Source organism: Castanea sativa, chromosome 11, assembly GCF_040712315.1.
Source record: "Castanea sativa cultivar Marrone di Chiusa Pesio chromosome 11, ASM4071231v1".
NCBI lineage: Eukaryota > Viridiplantae > Streptophyta > Magnoliopsida > Fagales > Fagaceae > Castanea > Castanea sativa.
Window position 1 is genome coordinate 7,586,399 of NC_134023.1, and position 21,225 is coordinate 7,607,623.

General features: G+C 34.8%; 1 protein-coding gene across 3 annotated transcripts in view; it reads right to left on the minus strand.

Annotated features, from left to right (window-relative positions):
- The window catches only part of LOC142615684 (guanine nucleotide exchange factor SPIKE 1-like), a 29,848-nt gene extending 14,052 nt beyond the window's left edge, over window positions 1–15,796 (minus strand). For all 3 annotated transcript variants that reach the window (XM_075788443.1, XM_075788444.1, XM_075788441.1), the window contains exons 1-16: window positions 15,342–15,796; window positions 15,076–15,238; window positions 14,416–14,531; window positions 14,123–14,226; window positions 13,842–13,897; window positions 13,615–13,712; window positions 13,349–13,486; window positions 11,045–11,356; window positions 8,560–8,847; window positions 6,440–6,607; window positions 6,098–6,289; window positions 5,895–5,938; window positions 4,598–4,667; window positions 3,876–4,037; window positions 1,790–1,897; window positions 1,568–1,605 (exon numbers count right to left, since the gene is read on the minus strand). In XM_075788443.1, coding sequence (XP_075644558.1) covers window positions 1,568–1,605; window positions 1,790–1,897; window positions 3,876–4,037; window positions 4,598–4,667; window positions 5,895–5,938; window positions 6,098–6,289; window positions 6,440–6,607; window positions 8,560–8,847; window positions 11,045–11,356; window positions 13,349–13,486; window positions 13,615–13,712; window positions 13,842–13,897; window positions 14,123–14,226; window positions 14,416–14,531; window positions 15,076–15,238; window positions 15,342–15,401 — 2,117 coding nt within the window. In that variant the 5' untranslated portion in view covers window positions 15,402–15,796. The remainder of the gene's footprint in view (window positions 1–1,567; window positions 1,606–1,789; window positions 1,898–3,875; window positions 4,038–4,597; window positions 4,668–5,894; window positions 5,939–6,097; window positions 6,290–6,439; window positions 6,608–8,559; window positions 8,848–11,044; window positions 11,357–13,348; window positions 13,487–13,614; window positions 13,713–13,841; window positions 13,898–14,122; window positions 14,227–14,415; window positions 14,532–15,075; window positions 15,239–15,341) is intronic.
- Window positions 15,797–21,225: the final 5,429 nt, after the last annotated feature.

The window sequence follows — 21,225 nt, forward strand, 5'->3', positions numbered from 1 at the left end:
GAAGCACACAACTGATCTATGGAGCTGTCCAAGTCCTCAAAAATCCACCGATTACGCTCCTTCCAAAGACACCACAATAAACACAACAGAACTAAATTCCAAATATTGAACAAGTGCTTCCTCAACCAATTCCACCAACCAAAAAGTGGACCTGTAACCGTTCTAGGTAGGCCCCACAAAAACCCAAAAGATTGAAAAACAAAAATCCACAGCTGATGAGCCTTCTCACAATGAAGCAGTAAATGATCCACAATCTCTACACAACGACACATAATGCACCAATCAACAAAATCAAAACCCCTAAGTCTCAAATTATCACCTGTAAGAATCTTATTCCACCCTAAAGCCCAAACAAAGTCCAAATAAAGGAGACACGCCGGGGAGCCTTAACTTTCCAAATACCTTTCCAAGGAAAGACAATGGAAGAAGAACAGCTTGTCATCATACGTACGAATGTCAAAATTCCCATTAGTCTTCCACGTCATCTCATCCGGTCACCATTATTTGTTAAAGGAATATTGGATTCCAAGATACAATTAAAATCCTCCCAAGTATTAGACTCCCAATCATTAAGATCCCGAAGGAAACGAACATTCCAACTTCTCCTTTCCCTCACTCCTAACCTTAACAAAGAAAATTCAACAGAGGCCTCCCTATAAGTGGCAATACCATACAATCTCAAGAAAGCCAGTTGAAGGGGTTGATCCCCACACCACACATCTTGCCAAAATTTCACTCTACTCCCCACCCCAACAGCAAAGTTAGTGTTTTTGCTAAAATCTGCCCAGCGAATGTAGATACCTCTCCATAAACCACACCCAAGAACACCCCTACCCAACTTAGAAGTCCAACCCCCCCCCCCCCTCTCTTCCCCAAACTTCCTCGCTACCACCCTCCTCCAAAGCCATGTCTCCTCATTCCCAAACTGCCATAGCCATTTCCCCGAAAAGGCTTCATTGAAAGTAGTTATTTTCCTTATACCTAACCCACCATTGGCAATAGGCACACACACTTTGTCCTATCATACCAAGCGAGTCTTATGCAAACTAGTCAAACAAAAAAATAAAGAAGAAAATTGAAGATATACACAGGAAAAAAAGAAGAAGAAGAAGAAGAAGAAGAATAGGTGATTGCACACAGCACTCAAAAGCCCTTCATATCTTTGTTAGCATGGAAGTATTTACATATTAAGTGTTTGCATGGATATACAAATATGCATCATAGTGGCAAAGACCTCAAATTTCTGTATAGGTGTGCATGGTACATAATTCTGACCATAACTGAAATACATACCGGGTCCGTTTGGATAGAACTTATTGCTGAAAACTGAAAACTGAAAACTGAAAACACTGTAGCAAAATAATTTTAAAATGTGTGAATAGTACCGCGGGACCCATTTTTAATGAAAAAGTGGCTGAAAAGTGAAATTTGTGGGTCCGTAAACAGTGCACGGATGCACTGTTCACGGACGACTGGTCAACATCTGCGGCTTGAAAAAAAAAAAAAAAAAAAAAAAAAGCTTGAAACGCAAAACGTAAAATGCAGCCTTGAATCCAAACGCCCTCACCGAGTTACAATATTAACCATGGCTCTGAAGGCCGCAACCTGAAAGAAAATTAAAAAGAAAATGAGATGGCAACATAGAGCAAAGAACCCAAGAGAATATCAAGGTGACACTCAAGTGAAGAAATCAAGGATATTATGAAAACCGACACAAGAAAATATGAACATTAAATTCACAAGCACAAAAAAGAGACAATAAAAAGCACTAGTAGAAGTTTCCTGAAACCTGTAGGGTTTCTCCACCATTGCCAATAAGATGGAGAAGCATATTCAAAATTGGGTGAAGAAACTGAAGCAAAGCTGTGGAATCAACATTCTTCAAACTGTTAATGGCCTGCACAGAAATCAGCACATATTGAAGTCAAGCCATTCAATAAAGCTGGTCAACCTCTATTATATATACACTAAGAAGCCTGGACATGGACACAGGGCATGGGTATGACACTGACACTAACACTGACACAAACAGAAATTTTTGAAAAACTAAAACATGACATGGCAAAGGCATGGAATAAGTAATTGATTAACATAGTTTTAGGCATATTTTAAGTTTGTTATAATTTTTTTAATATCAAGAATTAAGTTCTAATAAGAAATAAAGGAATGCATCAAATATACAGGACATGTCACAGGAATATCACAAACAAGCTCTAAAGTTACAATGCTCAATAGAAGTTCATAAGTTTGAAAGGGGAAAAAATCTTGACGCTGCCATCCATTCAAACAGTTCTGAAAAGCTGCAGTTTCAGATCAAAAATATCCTCTTCACACCCAACCTTTTTTGTATTTTTTCCTGTTCCCAGTAATCGTGTAAATTACTACTACGGCAAAAAACTTAGGTATTAAGTACAATACATAGGTGTTGTACCTCCAATTTACCATTCAAAACACACGTGGCACACACGAGTACAGTACATTAGGTGGGGTACCTCCAGTTACATTGAAAACATGCCACATGTTGCACACACAGGCATGCTTACAGCTTGCAACCAACTTTACTTTTCCATATAATGCTCTCTCTCTTCCTTGGTCATGATGAAAAAACAAAATCCCCATTTTGTTCCTCTGTTACTATCAAACCTCAATCTCACTCCCACTGGAAATACCACTGAATCTAATTTCAAAATTGATCCCGGCATCAGCTCTAAGGGCTCATTACAGTAGATAGCATTGTCATCCAAAGCCTTCACAGCTTTTGCAGCATCACCATGCATATTGATGGCAGACTCTTTACTACTGTTCAAAATGAGAAACAGACTGTCAATGAGTTTGGATAAGCACTGATCTAACTGTTTTGAGCGCCGATGAGTGCAGATCGAGAGAGAGATTACATTGAGGATAAAACAAGCTATAGACTGTGGACAAATTTTTAAAAAAAAGAATTTGCTAGATGCACAGCAGACACGCAGGCAGCCATGTCCCCAACATGTCCAAAAGAAACATACCTGGGTTGTTGCCATGTAGGAGCTTCCTTGTTTCTACACAGTATTTGCATATCTGTTTATACTATAGAAGCTGGGTAGCCTATCACACAATGGCACAACCACCCATGCCAGACCCAAGCTGCTGATATCGTATACTACATCTAAGTGACTCAGACTTGGATCCCAACCATTAATCACGCTCTGATGATTCCTGTCTCCTTTAAACTCAAGGACACATACCTATCAAAAAATAACTCAAGGACACAGAGGCATGGCCCTATAGAACAGATCATGTAAGGCTGTAAGTCTCTAGATAGCAACAGTATTTTTGAATGTATCCTAGCCCAGAGGCAGGGTCAGCAAGGTCTATCCATTGCGAGCTTCGATGCTGCCCATTAGGTTTTTCACAGACATTTTGGGACCTGCTTGAGAACTGAACAGTCCAAACTAGCCCTTCACTGCATCTTTTCAGCAATAGGGTCAGCATCAGGCAGGCAGCCGTATTTTGAATCCCATCCCAATAAAACCTTAAACTGATATAGTAGGGTACTAGCCTAGACTTACGAAGACACATATCCAGGTAGTTTTCTACCTCATTTGGTTTTAACATTAATTGGAGAAGCAGGAAAAACCAAAAAAAAAAAAAAAAAAAAACAATAAGGAAAATATATGGCACAATAGTACACGACTCTTCAAGATGTTGTATTTATGTTGTTGGGAAAAGGAATTTCCTTCAGGAACAAAGAGGTATAAGAAATACATAAGAAAATGAATAGATAATAAATATTAAAAGGGGGGAGTTTTTGAACAAGAATGAAACATATGATTATGATGATAAACAAAAAGCCTAAACTACTGAAAAGATTAAAGCATAAATTCAAACAATACCTCCAGAAGTTCAGAACCCCAAGGTGGGCTTGTTCGCAGCGTGTGTCTATCATATTCAAGAAAAAAGTCTCTAATGCGCTCATTGATGGGGTATAAAGATGAACAAAGTTTTAAACGCAGTTTAAAGACATTTTTTCCATCTTCCAAATAATCCAGCCTCTCCTAAAAAAATATGAAGATAAAAGGCAATGTCAGATCAGAAAACCAAATATCTAAATGCTGAATCACTGTGGAGTTATAAGTTCCAAGATAATAATTATAAAATAATACAAATGATTCCATAACAGGAATAATTTTTTGCTTATGTAAACCCACTGCCAAACAAAAACAACAAAATTAGAATTAAAATTAAAAATAAAAAAACCAAAGAGATGCCTTTTGTTCATCCATGCACGTGAAAGCCAACAAGTAACTGAGAAATTTAGCACTCTAATAAACAAGAATGAAATCAGTATAAAACTTTGTGAGTTTGCGTGTGTGTGTGCGTGTGCGTGTGCGTGTGCGTGTGCGTGTGCGTGTGCGTGTGAGAGAGAGAGAGAGAGAGCGAAACTCGACAGTCAGGTGTTTACTTTGGAATCATTAACTAGCCTAAGTTTGATTTGCACCCAAAGTATGAACTAAAACAAAGAGAAAAAAAAATGCGGGAAAACAGATGAATGTTTAATTTAACAAGTAAAATGTTCTGTATAAGTGCACAGAAGAAAAGGTTCTATGGAACATACCCTTCCCGTGTCCTGGAGATAATGTGGAACCAACTCCTTCATAATTGGCAAAGAAATTTCAGATCGCAACCTGAGCAGAACCATATCCATTATCGCTTCTAGATATCAATTGACCAGTAATTACTAATTACACTAGTACTAAATTTATTATTGTGAAACAAAGGATAAAAATGGTCATAAAATCAGAAAAATTGCATTATTTAGTCCGTTTCTACAACTCAAAAATTAACAGGAAAGAATGCTTACAAAGCATGGATCTGTTTATGATCACATACTTGATGAAGTTTTAACATCAAATACAATTCAAAGAAAGGAAACCAATCCTATGGGAAAGGATCCAGTTGAGAAAATTACAATTTATTGGTTCACTGGCAAGCAAGCCAGCAGCATCTTTTTTAAGTGATCCCACAGCTTACATTCTCACTTCTCAGGAAGGTTGAGTTTACTGCATTAGGAAGCCCCTTTTCATTAGACAAGAATGTGACATGTACTCCCTTAAAGATGTCACAGGAGGATTTTGAATTCAGTTCATTATTCTTGACTTGACATCTAATTCTCTCTGTTTCTCTTTTACCCAGCTCAAACAATAGTAAATCAGAGCACAGAGCCACACACAATAGTCAATTGCTAACAAGCATACAAAACCTCTTTTTTCTAAATGCATTCCCTATGCATTTTCCTGGTCATTAACCTCTAACAAATATATCTGATTCCAGGGTAGAAACAATTAATTCAACTGCTATCAAGTCTACAGGTATTTGCTATTAATTGTTATTTAGGTGGCGTTTGGATCATGTCCACGTTTGGGACGTTTTGCGTTTCAGACTTTTCTTTTCTTTTTAAACCAGCGCCTATTGCACTGTTCATGGGACATGAACAGTGCAAATAGGAAAATGAACAGTGTTTTGGTGTGAACAGTAATCCGGAAATTTTTTTTATTTGTTTTAAGTTTTCAGCAAAATAAGTAGTATCCAAACGCACCCTTAGATAATTATGGCGTGGTAGTTCATGAAGCATAGACAGACAAGTTATGGCCAATGAAATCACTTTTTAGCCACCAGAAAGGCAGACTACATGTGGCTACCCAATAATTCCAAGGCTATGCCCAAAAATTAGACAAAGACAAGCAGCTGCCACAATCAAAAGTAGATATAAACATGAGTCAATTAATACAAGAGTCTGTTTAATGAATTACTAAAGAATCAGCAGCCATATGGAAAAAACAAAAGACAAGATGGACTCTTCTAGCTACTAGGACAAACAAGGAGAAAGATCAGATTTCAAGGAAAATACATACTGAGCATGTGTCGATAACGGAAGTGATGCATATCCAACAACCATCTGGAAAAAACAGGGACCAAATGATCATTTCAATGAAGTAAATATGATAAAACTGAAGAAGCCTCACAACACAAGCCATATAAATTTAAAAAATCAAGTAAAGAAGATATGACAAAATAAAGCACTAGTCTGAAATACAAAAACACAAACAGAACTCACTGGCTTTGGAGCTTCTAGTTTTGTCTGAAGATCAATATGGAAGAATGTGAATAAAAGGTGATGTGTTGGCGTCCAGATAGCAGGGAGGGCAATTTTAACCTCGTCATGGTAAGAAGGCACTCTAGCCCCAACAGCAACTTGCGTGTTAACCCACTTCTGGAGTGATGCACCTAGCTCCCTCGGATACATTGCCTAGTCAAATTAGTCATGCATGTAAACAATATGACATTTAGAAAGCATACTGCTTTGACTTATCACACAGAGGGACCTATCAAAAAAAACTTATCACACAAAGGGGGAATAAGCGTACTGCTGTAAATATATAACAATTGACAGATTTACCTCTAAAGGCTGTCTACGAATATCAGCATCATCCTCTCTCAGCTCAACCCGTATGAACAAATTTCTCTTCCGACTTAAACTAACCGTCAAGGGATATACATACAGACAATGAAAAAGCTGCAGGAAAGGTTCGTTTCTCGTCGTTGTGCGGAAGTCAAAAGCTTGGAACTGCAAGTTAATCATATAGTTATTTTGGAAAGTTATATGCACAAAAAGAACATTAACTGGACACATTATTAAATGTCAACTGCTATTCTGCATGTTACAATTTTCATAATACATATAGCGTTACAAGGATACATAACATGCATTCAAGAACAATGAGCCAACTGAAGCACATTGTTTGAGAGGGTCCACTGAATTAGGGTATATTCAATTTGCATACAGTTCAAAAATGTGGACCCTCTGATCTATTCCCCTAAACATTATTCATGAAGGGATGGTTAAAATTGATGTACATGGATAAAGAATTGACACTCCTCATACTATAAATGAAAATTCATGGGACCTTAAATCCAATCATTTCTCAAAGAAAATAAAAACCAAAACTGAATTATAGCCATAAGATCTTAACACTATTGACAAAACATTGATTGGGTATAGAAAATTCAATGCTACGGTGTGCTGCTATACACTTCCCAACCCTCCAACTTTACAAATTTTATAAGACCCATTTGGGGCCACAATCCACCATTGATCTTATATTGACTAAATCTTATAGACTGATACTCATTAAGTGATTAAATTATTAACTCTTAGTAATTAGTCATAGGTCAGTATGACTACCGGATATTCAAGAAAGGATATTGCATTAAAGTACTCATATCTAGCTAATCCACAAAATAAAAAATACTTGACTTGCAATTTTAAGTGGCTCATATAAATTTTATATGAATTATGTAAAAAAAATTTATTTCAATTTATATGATTATTTCATTACTTGATTTTTTGTGTAGACAGGGATCAAGCCTCAGATCTCTTATCTCAAATTTATCAAAAAATATATATTTTAAGTGCAATTTACTTCAATCAAGCGCTCACTTGCGCTGTGCACCTAAGTTCCAAAAGGCCTTTGCGCTTTAAGTGCTCCCCCACACTTTACCAACACTGGACCAAGAGCCCAACTCCATTTTGATTACACTACACTAACTAGTTCAAAAAATCTAAATAATAAGAAGTGACATGAAATATAATACTCTAAACAAAGTGCCTAACAAGATAGGATCACAATTCAGACCCTAGAAGGTTGGTCATCTATTTAGGCGTAAAAAAGGACTATATTGATAACAAAGAAAAATAAATAGATGACCAAGAGATGACAAAAGTATTATTATCAACATCCACCAAGATACCAAAAGAAAAATATGTGAGGCATAAAGCTATTTTGTTCTAGACAAATGATTGTATAATTACTCTAATAAATAAATATCAACCCTTGCTTCAATTAGAACACTCGTTCTTTGATCATTCACTACTCACTCATCTTTGTATGTTATTTCATTTTCTAGTCATAGACTTCAATATCCCAACCAGCAATTAAATGAGAGTAAAAATTGCAAATTAGCTCACCCCATTTCAGCTTTAAATGCATCTGCAGACTGTGCCTCCATTACGATACGATGGATCTATATAATTTTTTTTACATATAGAGTATGCTTATATTCTTTGTTTTTTATATAGGCAAACACCACACATGCACCCATAAAGGATAGAACCCATAGTCTCACCCTCCAGCCCTTGTTTACAATGGGACCAGATACAATTTGGTCCAAAGACTATTGGCTTTATTTTCCAAAAAAGAAATTGAAAAATCAATGATACATAGATCCACCAAACACCAGATAGAAGAAGACAAACAAATATTTTAATACAAGATGGAAGTAATAGGTTGAGAACAACTGCATTCACCCATATTTATAAGCACGCATGCGGGCAGACTGAACCATAAAAATAAGTTAAAAATAAATACGAAAACTGATGCATGCATCAAAACCACAAAAACCTTCATGGTGTATTCATGGCATTTCCATCATGATGAAACAGCTGTGAATTTTCAGATGGACACACTCAATAAAACCAAATGGACAGGATCCTAGTTTGTACAAGGGCATTATACTTACATCATCAACGCTGAAATCAGCATTTCCATGCAAATTCGATCCATTTCCAGAAATTTCTTTCCCATCATATAAATTCCACTTTGAGTTACTACTCTGAGGCCCATCAGAACCATTATTGGTGAACTTTCTGAATGTGGAATCAGCAATGCGGTCCCCCAGGTCAATGGAATCATTGGTCACACTCCCAGTTTCTGATATATTGTCCAAGTCAGCTTGGCCAATCTGGTGCTTCTCAATTTCCAGTCGCAAAACACCTTTCACAGGTTTATGGACCTTCCGTTTCGGATCCTATGTATACCCCAACAACAAATAACAACAAAAAAAAAGTTATTGAGCAGTATATTAATTAAACTTTTAATGATAAGTAAAAGAGAAGACTTCACATGCTCACATTTAGGGGGGAAAAAGGAAGAAGAAGAAAATAAAAGAGATGCCTACAGAGTATCCATAAATATTCACATGCCCAGCAATGAACTAACATACAAATGATCCATTGAAAAGGCAAGCCCACTAAGGACTCATTCATCACATATTGATGGTAGACTAAGTCATGTCTGGCTCTTAGCCTCTCACTCTTTTTTGATTGGTAAGTAACACACATCCTATGGATCTTGAACTCACAACCTTACCCTCCATTCCATTATTGGGGGAAGAGAAAGTGTTGTTTGAGCTAGAGCTAGAGCTTATTGGCACCTAGCCTACCACTTTCCTCATCTATGCAATAATTTGAAGGTTAGCTACTAAGGTACCTTCCTCTGGCTTTTGGCTAGCATCAAATGCAGAATTTAGCAACTAAAACTTTCAGTGGCAGTATATTGGTTAGGAGGAAGAAAGTGATGATGAAAAGTATCCCTTGTGCATTCTCTGGAATTTTAAAAAGAAAAGAAATAATAATAGATGATTATCACATTCAAGTGATACACTTATCCTCTCAGGGAGCAAGATAGTGCAGAGCACCAACTTTTTTGAGAAAGGACTATAGGAACTTTCCTTGGAGATCAATTTGGCAAGCCAAAGTCCCTGTGCGGTATTCTTTGCTTGGACAGCTACAAAAGGAAAAATTCTAACTGATAAGTTTGGATTGGAGTTGCATGTGTAAAGCAAATGGGGATTCACCAAATCATACTTGTCTTGATTGTGAGGTAGCACTTGTTTCTCTTCTTTATTTACACCCCATGTACATGTGTATGCCCCTTTTGCACCCTTTAATCAAAGTTCTTATTTTCTCGTCAAAAGAAAAAAGATAATATTTTACCTATCCAGAGAAATAGTCTGCAAAAATCAAGCTATTATAGCAGGTCCAGAACTTAGTTCCGTTATGCTTGATGTGGACTATTTGGCGTGAACACAATCGGCGTACATCAAGGATGCGGAAGTACAGGGACTCAGTTGTTAGAGATGTTTACTGGTTCTTTGTTCGATTTGCCTCACACATTGGGGGTTCACTAATAGTACTTCTATTGTGGAGTTTATAGATTTGTTGCCTTTTTTCACATAATTTTTATTGTTGTAATTCTTTGGGCTTCTTTGTGTCCATTGTTCATGAAGTAGTCTTTTTTCAATAAATTGATTATTACCTATCCAAACAAGAGAGAGAGGGAGAGAGAAACCGGTTTCTTTCAGTGGGCTCACCCATGGCAGGTTACATGTTGACAAGCTTCTTGGCATATCTGGAAAATTGGAATGGATCTGGAGAATCTATTTTTCAAGACTCCAGTATCAGCAAATCTAAAGAATGAAGCTCAGAAGAACAACATGCAGGAACACTCACGTGTCTGGTTCTGCCCAGGCTTTTACCTAATAACCTTGCTTCCACTCACCACTAGTGAACTAATGAGCACGTCCCTATCATTTCCCATATATTCTAGAGTAATCTTTTAGGAGGTGCGATTTTACATATTCCAGCCATATCCTTCTCATATATTTGAACTTAAGTCGTTCCAAATCAGTAGTTAAGGTTGAACAACAAGGGTTTCAAATCAAGTATCAAAGCATAGCTGTGAATTCCACCTGATTCCTTAGTGATAACATAAGATGCCTAATGGCAAATCAAGGACAAAACTAAATAGGGACCCAAACTTTATGTAATATATCAACAAGAATAATAAAAAGACAGCTAACCAACATGCAACATCACCGTTTGAAAAAAGAAAAAGAATATGGCAAAGTGGCAATTGGAGTTACGGGAGGCAAAGTACATAAAAAATTAATAGCAGGCTATAAATCTTAGGGAAGCTGTACATAGACAGTCAGAATAGGAGGTGGACATAAAGTTCACAATGATTTAAGCAAGTGAATGACACCAAAAATTTTGCCAATGCATCATGGGGGGACAATCAATCAAAGGCCAAGTAGTTTAAATCAATTCATTAGCATATAATAATGTTAGCAATAATTTCATGTATTATTTCTAAACCACCATAGACAGGAACCTTAAAAACCTACAAGAATGAGGCCTCAAAAATACAAATAAATCTCTTCCTACCTGAAGCGAGTCCTCAGTATAGCTTTCTTTAACTTTACTCAAGTTTGAAATTTCAACAATGACAGAGCTTCCACTTGAATAACCCAGCTTTCCATCTAATGTGATCTTTGTACTGGGCTCAAACACACCCTCATGGGAACTTGAGCCAGATACACTAGGAGCAAGAGGGCTGCTGGGGGAAGCAGACCCTCCAGTAGCTGCACCAATGCTGTTATCAAATAACGAAACCATAGCCCAGGCAAAGGATTCTCTGAAAGGCATGATTTGAGACCACACCTGCAGTTTCTGCCTTTCTCTCTCAGACAAATGCCCCTGTTCAGATAGGATAATGCAATGAATTTACAAAAACAGAATAGTTCAATCAAGCAATCAATGAAAAGAATAAATTTGCATCAGATTATTGAAAGTAAGGAAAAGAAAAATTCCATCAACAACACACACACACAGAATTTTGCAAAGTCATTTCAAATGGTTCACAGAGAAGTGTATTCAAGATGTCATGACATCCAGGACTGAAAAGAGTGATGATCAATACAAATGCCGAGACCAGGTTGAAACCCAGCAGGTCAGGGGGGGACCAAAGCCAGCCTATGATGGCACAAGTAAGGAGATGAGTATTGGTACTATACAGATATGGGTACGGGGATACAACATTTCTTTAAAAACTTAGGATACGATACGTAGGGGATACAGCAATTATTTAAGGGTAAATTGCAAATTACACCCCTAAAGTTTGGGAGTGATTGGACTTTACACCTTAAAGTTTCAGAACTTGGATTTTACCCCCCAAAGTTTGAGGTGCTTTGATTTTACACCCTAATGTTTCAGAACTTGGATTTTACTCCCTAAAGTTTAGGGGTGTTTGGATTTTACACCCCCAAATTCTGAAACTTTGGGGTGTAAAATCAAAACACTCCAAAACTTTAGGGAGTAAAATCCAAACACTCCTAACCTATAGGGGTAAAATCCAAATTCCGAAATATCAGGGTGGAAAATTCAAACATCACCAAACTTCAGGGGGTAAAATTCAAATTCTGAAACTTCAAGGTATCAAATCCAATCACCCTCATACTTCAGGGGTGTAATTTGCAATTTAGCCATTATTTAATTAATTAATATTTTTTTAGGTATATTTAAATAATTTTGGACGATTTTGTTTATTTTTGGTCTTAAAATTAAGCAACAATAACATGTTTGAAAAAATATCTAAAATTAATCTAAAGGAAAATTTAAAATTAATTAATAAACATAAACACTATTTTAAAAAATAATAAATTTAAAACTATATACAAGATTTTTTAGGAAAAAAGAATATATAAAAACATGATAAAAATTACATATAAGACTGTAACATAATAAAAAGAATATTAGGCTTATGCTTTAAAATGATTGTTTATGTTCAATTTTCAATATCCATTGAGTGCCGAGATGATGATGGTGCTGTCTGTTTTGGGAAAAAGAAAAGAAATAAATAAATGTACTCTTTGGGAATAATTGACAGCTGGACTTTTTATTATAGCTGTATTTGTTGGGAATACACATAATACTATTTAAGCCAAGGCACATAAAACAAAAACAAGAAAAAGTTGAGAATAAGGAGAAAGACAAAGAAGGAGATGAAAGAAACAAATGAGGAGAAAGACGAAGAAGCAGGAGTGGGGAGACGACGAGGGGATGGGAACCAGGACCTGCAGTGACCTGTGACAACCTCCACTCCTCCAGTGACCTGTGGCAGTACTTATTTCTACCCAAATCTCTTTGTTTTCCCTTTTCTTTCTTCTCCCATGTCTAGGATGTAGCCCACCATATCATGAACATATCTGGGCTGTACCCAGAATAAAAAAACCTTTTTTTTTTTTGCTTTGATACGCTCTGGCTACATTTGTACCCGAATCCAGCCAGTATCCATATCCGATACATATTGGAAACAGGTAAGAAGCCAAAACTCACGTATCCATGCTTCCTAGGAGCCAGCACTGGCACAGTTGGTGGTAACTCTAGCCCCAACTTCATAACCACATCAACGACCAAGAATTCTAACAAATGTTAACAAAATTAAGCAATTTGTTAAATACAGACATGGCATTGATTTCTCAAGATGTCAACAGAACCAAAATTGAAAACAAGAGAAAAGTGACAGAGAATGGACATTTTCTATTTAAAGGAGAGAGAAGAAACAAGAAAAAGGCACACCAAGAATGTTGCTGACTGATAATCCACACAAATATCAAATTTCAGTTCATTATGAAACAAGTTGAGGGCAACTAGTAAGAAAGGAAAATTTAAAGATTTCTTTGGATATACCGGTTCTTTACGTGAATAAACAGAAGATGTAACTCCGCCTTCTTCAGTGGCATGCCTTTCTAACTGGATTAAAAGACAAACTGATGCTGATGGAGCATCCAAATAAAAGATTCCTCGTGGTTCAAAAGAAAGTTTTTCCTGGAAATGGTGTCAAATGAAAAAACATTTCCTTGGTCATAATGTAAGCAATACTTAACTCTCTTTGCTAAAATAAAAGGATATAGAAAATTTTGGACAAATTAGTGCTAGATCGGTTTTACACTTACATCCTGCATTTCAGTTGGTAACACACGAAAATGGAAATCCTCAGACAACTTTTCTCTTCTCTCCTTGTTATATAAGCAAATTGTACCATAGAATGGCTCTACAAGAGAGAGAATCAAAATTCAGAAATCTTAAGATGGCTTAAACCACCAAATCAACTACAGTAACATAACAATGAAATGATGAAGCAACTATCAGAGGACTGCAGTACCAAGAGCAAAAAACTCACCTAATAATCCCACTTGAAATGATAGGGACTGAACCTTGACAGAGATCTTCAATCCACTAAGGCCATCCAAAAATGAAACAAAAAAAGAGAAACAGAGAGTTAATCAGGAGAAGAAAACATACTTATAATAAAAACTTCAAGAGCAGAAACGCAGATTCTACTCCATAATAAGACTTTGAAACTGCGTCCTTTTCAATAAAAACACAACAACCAAGCCTTAGTCCTAAATAAAATTTTCATACTCCTATGGCTGGGAGAAGAAAAAAAAGTGGGGGGCATACTGTGAAAGAGGAGCTTCTGAAATCCTTTGACCAAATATCATCGACCTCTCATTTTCCCAATCAAACGCTGGTTCATACGCAGGGAGGGGAGACGGGCCAAAATGCTGCAAATTAATCAATTAAAAAAAAATTTAAATGAAACCCTGGAAAATTTACGAGATATAAAAAAATAAAAAATAAAAAAAAAACTAGAGTAGCATGCATTTTACCAAATTCCTAAAACACATGAGAAAATAAATACATCAGTGCTACATATGTTCTTAATAAAACAAAGAGAGACAAATGAGTACAACCTTTGGAACAGACACATCAGAGGTCGCCTCAGTAAATTGCCTTCCTGAGGTACTCGGAAGGTCATCATCAGTAGTATCTTCCGCCTTTGTTCGCCTTGCATTAGCAAGACGCATTTCTGCAAATGTTTCAAAACAATTTCTCAAAACACTCGGCACAAATTTCACACAAACATATAATAATTTCCTCTTAACCATTCGCCTTTTTCAAACCGCTCAGATTACTTGCACAATAAGCAACATCTTAAATTAAAAATACACTTTCATTTTAGTCCATCAACTTTTATCAATTGTCAATTTAATCCACTAAGTTTAAAAACTTGTCATTTCAATCCACTAATTTTTCAAATTTTTCATTTTAGTCCATCAATTTTGATCATTTGCGTCCGCCAAGTTTAAAAATTAGCATTTTTTCTAGTTTAAATTGAAAATGTGAAACAAAGTTAATGGACTAAAATGACAAGTGATTAAAATTATAAAATGTAAAGTGAAATTTTCACCTTTGTTTTTTACCAATCTATTTATGTCAATAAATATCTTACACACACACTTCCTTTAACTGTTGATTTTTTTTTTTAACTTTTTACTATAACATTCATTTCAATAAAAATCTCACACAAAAATTCAATATCATAAATTTAAAAATAAAATAAAATAAAATACCAGTCTCAATGTCAGTATCGGGGCCTTCATAAATCTGGTTAGAAAACGACGGCGTTCCAATGGTGTCGTAGTGACCATACTTGTTGTCGTCTTTAACCCAATCCGCCGTGTAGCATTGTACCAGTTCGTTCAGATGCGGCCACTGCTCCAAATTCTCATCGAACTTCAACACAACAAAAAAAACAAAAACTAATTAATTAAATTAAACTAATTTTCCCCTTTTTGTGTGTGGAAATGGAAATGCCATTGGAATGAGATGAAATTACCTTGTTGTGCCACTTGGTGGTGGCCGGAGTGGAGTCGCGGCGGTGCCGGAGCTGGAGCATTGTTTGGGTCAGATCTAGGGTTTAGTTTTAGAGCTCAGAGTGGTAATTTTTTTTTTTTTTTTCTAATGGTTTTTGGGTATTCGGGAATGGAAATGAGGAGAGGTTGAAGTTTGGGGAAGGGGAGTAGTAGTGTAATGTGGGGGTAGTGGAAGTAGTTGGATTTGTTTTTGTGTAAAGTAAAAGGAGTTTGCGTATTTGGTAGATCTAAAAGCAAAGTCTAAGCTAACAAGAATTATAATATGGAAGAGTCAGAAAGAGCGAGAGAGGGGAGGGAGAGAGAGAAAGAGAGAGAGTGTGTGTGTTGTACAGAAGTCAAAATAGAGTCCAAAGAGAGCAAACGCCAGAGTGGAGAGAGAAAAGGAGGGCACTAGAGTAGTAGTAGTAGTAGTGGGGGTTGGGGTGGGGTGTCTTTCTTTCCTTTTCTTCTGTATTGGACCTCTGGTGACCTGGCATATTACTGTATCTTTTTTTTTTCTTTTTTTTCTTTGGCTAAATTCTATTTTTGTCCTATTTTAGGAGAAGTGCTACTCCCTTTTTTATATTTTTATAATAAATTTTAAGGGTTAGATTATTACAGATTTTTAATTTGAATCAAATATTGAAATAACTTTCTTACCCACTAGTAATAATGGGTAACAATCAGCCACCTAAAATTTTGTTGTAAAAGTGTTAGTAAAAAATATTGTCAACATAACATGCTCATATTTTAAGGTCATTGTTAATTTAATTCATATATTTTGATAATATTAAATTTGATCTCGGATAATTAAATAAAAGATCTGGGGTTCAGTCTCCTCCTATATAAAAAATCGATTAGTGTCTCAATTTGATGATAAAGAGTTATCATTAGAAGCGAACGTCATAATTTGAAACTAAAAAAAAAAAATTTATCCAAATTGACTATTATCCAAATGTAAGAACAAAATTAACAATAACCTTAAAAGGTAAGGACCAAATATCCAAACTTTGGCTTTTGGTTATTTTGCTTCTAAGAAAAGAAAAGAAAAGCCAGATTTTGCTTTTGGGATGTGGTATTGCCTTTTTTAGAAGAGTTATTAAAATTTAAAATTTTGCTTTTTGTTTCTTATCTAGTAGTAATAGACAATCTTCTAAGAAAAAAGTAGTAATAGACAAATAGTATATACAAACTTCTAAGAAAAGCTAGGGCTTTCGTTTTTGGGTATTGAGAAGAAAAAAATAAGTATTCTAAGATCATATCATTTACAACAATTTATTGAAGTAGTCGACTTAACTATAAATAGTTAACAATTATTTTCATATAAACTCATTATTTTTTCTCTACCACTCTTAATCGGCCACATTATATTGAAGAACGAGAATTAGTATTGTTAATGGGTGAGTGCATGTTTGGGCCAACTTATTTATTGTTGTTTTTTATTTATGTGAGACAAAAAGTGATTTTGGCAACCAAGCCAGTTGAAAAAACTCACCACTCCCTAGATGAGTGATATCAATGAGCTTGTTGATCGAAAAAACTGTTCAAGCTAACTATTGATTTAGTCAAAAACCGGCTAAAACTTCTTTTTTATTATCAGCAGAGTTTGCAAGCATGACTAGTTTATGAGCAAGTTGGTCAATAACTAGAAATGGGGCTAATTGCGAACACAATGGCATAATAATGGTGGTAGGGGGTCGCAATGGAGAAAAAAATTAATAGAGCTTTTCTTTAGAGCTGATAAGCAAAATTGTTGGAGAGAGCGAGATAAAATGGCCAAATACCACTATTTGACAAAATATGTAGAGATCTACCACTATTTTAAAAATATATATAGATTATTACTCTTTTGGAACTCGAGTTTGTGAAACTCGAGTTTACTGTATAACTTGAGTTCCTAACTCGAGTTTCAGGAATTCAAGTTCCATAAAAAATTAATAACTATTTTCATGGAACATGAGTTTGTGAAATTCGAGTTGCACAGCAAACTAGAGTTTTACAAATTCGAGTTTTAAAAAAGTAGTAAATCCCTAATTATTTCACAAATAATAATAAATTCCTACATATTTTACCAAATTGTGATACTTGGTCATTTTGCCCAAAAAGCGGGATGTCACTAGAGATACAACTTCCATAGTCACTTCCGATTTTCCAATAGGACCAATAGTCAAATATATGCTCAAGTAGTCAGTTGGTTTGGGTTCGATCAATGGCTTGAGTTTTAATCAACCTAATACTTTATAAAATAATGGTCAGGTTTAAGGATTTAAAAAATTATGTATACACACAAAATTACTAAAACTAAAACCTCAACCAAAAAGAGCCGGATACAATGATCCGGGCTCAGTTCCTACCTCGACCAAACCTTAATGTATGTGATCAAAAAAATAAATTATAAATTTATCCAACCTCCCCATATACTATATCAGAAAGTTGCGTGGATTTCATATTTTTAGCACCTGCACAATAATTTGTCGCAAACTAATGTAGATGAACAAAGTTTAGCAACAAAATTGGTTGTAACCTAAAACTATAACTTTAATCGATATCTTTTTATTGGAAGTGAATTTTGAAAAATCCACTATCGGATTACAGTAGCAAAAATAGTATAATGGAACCTATGAATAATACCAAAAAATGCAGCAAGACCCCATAAATAGTAGCAAAAATAAGATGAATAGTAAAATAAGCTGACTTTTTAATTTTGTCAAACACACACTTAATGATTAGAATTTCAAAATATACAGTAATATTTATTTTATTGAATAAGGTCATAACCTTAATATATATATATATATATACACACACACAAATGAAAAAATCATCTAAATTATTTTCACATGGACACATTTAATGTTCAAATCTATTCTCCCCCAACTATGAAAATGAGGTTGTAAGAATTCAAAACTACTACATGGACATCAATCAAATGAAAAAATCATCTAAACTATTTGCACACGGACATGTTCAATGTTCAAATCTTTTCTCCCCCAACTATGAGAATGAGGTTGTATGAATCAAAACTACCACATGGATATCAATTGATTGAAAAAATCATCTAAACTATTTCCACGTGGACACATTCAATGTTCAAATCTCTTCTCCCCAAACTATCAAATTATATATATATTATGATTCAATTCAATTACTTTAACATAAAAAGAATAAATATCACAACTTTTAAGATGATTATTGTAAAAATAAAGTTTATTTTAAAAATAACCATTTTGAACCATCATATATTGCTTTACTGAAAAATTTTCAAATGTATAGCCTTATTGTTAAAAAAAATATATTTTTCATATAACATTTAAATGGAAATAATAATATAAAAAAAGAGAGAAGTAAAATGCATCCATATCCCTCAAACTTTGACTACTTGCTAATCACACTCCAGACATTTTATTATTATTCTAACTAGAATCATGTGGCCTTTTATGCATATATCATGTGACTTGGGATTGATTTTATCACACATTTTTATCAATGATTTCTGAAATATTATCATTGTATTGAGGTTCACAAAAGTGTTTTTTGTATTCAGGCCTTCCTTATAGGGAGGGGAAGGGGGAAGCGGCTTCGTGAAGCCTTATGTCGCTGTAGTGGTTCCTAGCTTACAACTCCAAAAAGCTCGTAACTATAACAAATTGATCACGAAAGGAAAATTTTGGTGTCTCCTACTCGTTCTTTTCTTGAGAAACTAGTCTCCTACTCATTCAGTCACAAAACCCATGTACCTATCTCCACATATTTAATTTCCTTCGATCACTATGCAACACTAAGAGACTAATTTAAATAGCATAACCCATGGTACAAACTAAATGTTGATGGTGCCACTTTTGGTGTTGATCAGTCAGCTGGGGTTGGGGTGGTAATTCAGGACTGTACAGGCTGTGTGACAGCAGCCTTAAGTAAAAAATTACACTATCCATTGGGACCTTTGGAGGGTGAGGCGATGGCAATGGAGGAGGGGGTTAGTTTTGCATGAGACGTGGGCGTCCATGATGTTGTTTTTAAATGTGATTCAAAGATTGTTTTCAATGCCTTAAATGGTTCCAGAGAAGCACAAACTATGATTGTTAATGTAATTGATAGGATTTGACACAAGTTTAGAGACTTTCGCCAGGTTTTGATTACACATATTAAGGGACAAGGTAATAGCCCTAATCATTTGTTGGCTCAACATGCCAAGAATATTAGCAATTATGTAACATGGATGGAGGAAAATCCTTCATTCATTAAGTCCGCTTTGACTCAAGATGTAATGTTTTTATGTTTATCTTAATAAAGTTACAATTTTCATATAATAAAAAAATAGCATAACCCATTGCTAAGTCTGATTAAGAGGTTGTGATAGCTTGGATTTGGGTTAATGAGTTTTAATGTAATTTTGCTTAGTATAATTAAGAGGTTGCTTTCATCGGTAGAATAGCTAATTAGCCATACTAGCTAGTTTTAGAGAATCTCCAAGAGATGAGGCATATTCTCACCCAATTTGGAGAGTTAAATCCACTTTTTTGTTTTACTTACCTATTTTTCAATATGCTCAATACTTTTACTCTATCTCATTTAAATAATATTTATTTTTCTTTATTTTTTTAATTTTATTGTGAGAAAAAAGAGAGATAGAGAAAAGAGAAATTACATTTTAACTTTTTGCGCATTTATAGTGGCTCTCTTGGTCAAGAGAGCCATTATTTATGAGCAAAAATCTATCTCCTTTTTAGAGAAACCATTGGAGGAACATTATATGGTTTTGTTCTCTAAATTAGAAAGGATTTTGTTAATATAGTATATGTTGGAGATGATCTTGTATACATTTACATGGCTTGATCACAAATAAAAAAGAAAAGGAGTAAAAGAGTAAAAGACTACACCTAATGGTTCCTATAAACGGAAGTATTTGATAAAGAAATAATTTTGAATTTTAATATATTTAAATGACTTGAATAAAGTATGAAAGAGTAAATTTTTCTAATGATAAAATTTATGAATGGATTTAAGTTTTATTAATATCTAGTTTTGAAATTATCAGTTGTAAGATGTTATTTTAAATCTAGAACATCATAGGTGTTTAGTTTGGTCCTCACAAATGAAATTTATAATGTGTTGTTAAATTTATATGAAGTTATATATTTTTTTTAATTCCTTAATTTTAAATTCTCAAATCTAAAAACAATTTTATGAAATTGAGTACCATGTTGCAGATAGAGTGGCAAAATAGGATGGTATGAATTTGTTCCATGTTAATACAATTCTTCAAAGCCCAAATTTTGCCTTAATCATTAAAATGCTAGTTAGTGAGTCCAATATGGTGAAAGCATTATAGGCCCACGTAGAAGATCCATAAAGTAAAGAAGACAGCAATGTGAAAAAAATTAAAAACATGAAGAGGACCAAAGGATGAACAATTGAAAACATCTAGGCAGGCTTAGATACAGTTTACACAATAAAGTCATTTAATCGTGCCATTATTGAGAGGAAATATCATTCTAGAGCATAATTTATCTCTTTTGGATGAGACTTGACTATAGGGGTGTGCAGCCAACTCACCAACCTGTCAAAACCAACTTGATCGATCTGACCCAATTCGTCAGGTTGGGTCTATTTTTAGAAGTTAGTGGGTTGGGTTAGGTTACGAAATTTTTTTTAATAGTGGGTTGGGTTGGGTCTGGGTCTGGGTCATAATAATCAAAATCCCACCTAACCCAACCCAACTCACCAATATATTTAAATTTTAAATTATATAAATTAAAAATATATTATATAATTAATTTTTTTATTTAATTTTTCTCATATTCGGCTCTTCCTATATAAAACTCAATTACCTTGCAAACCCTAATAATCTTATTTCTCTCTTTGTCACTT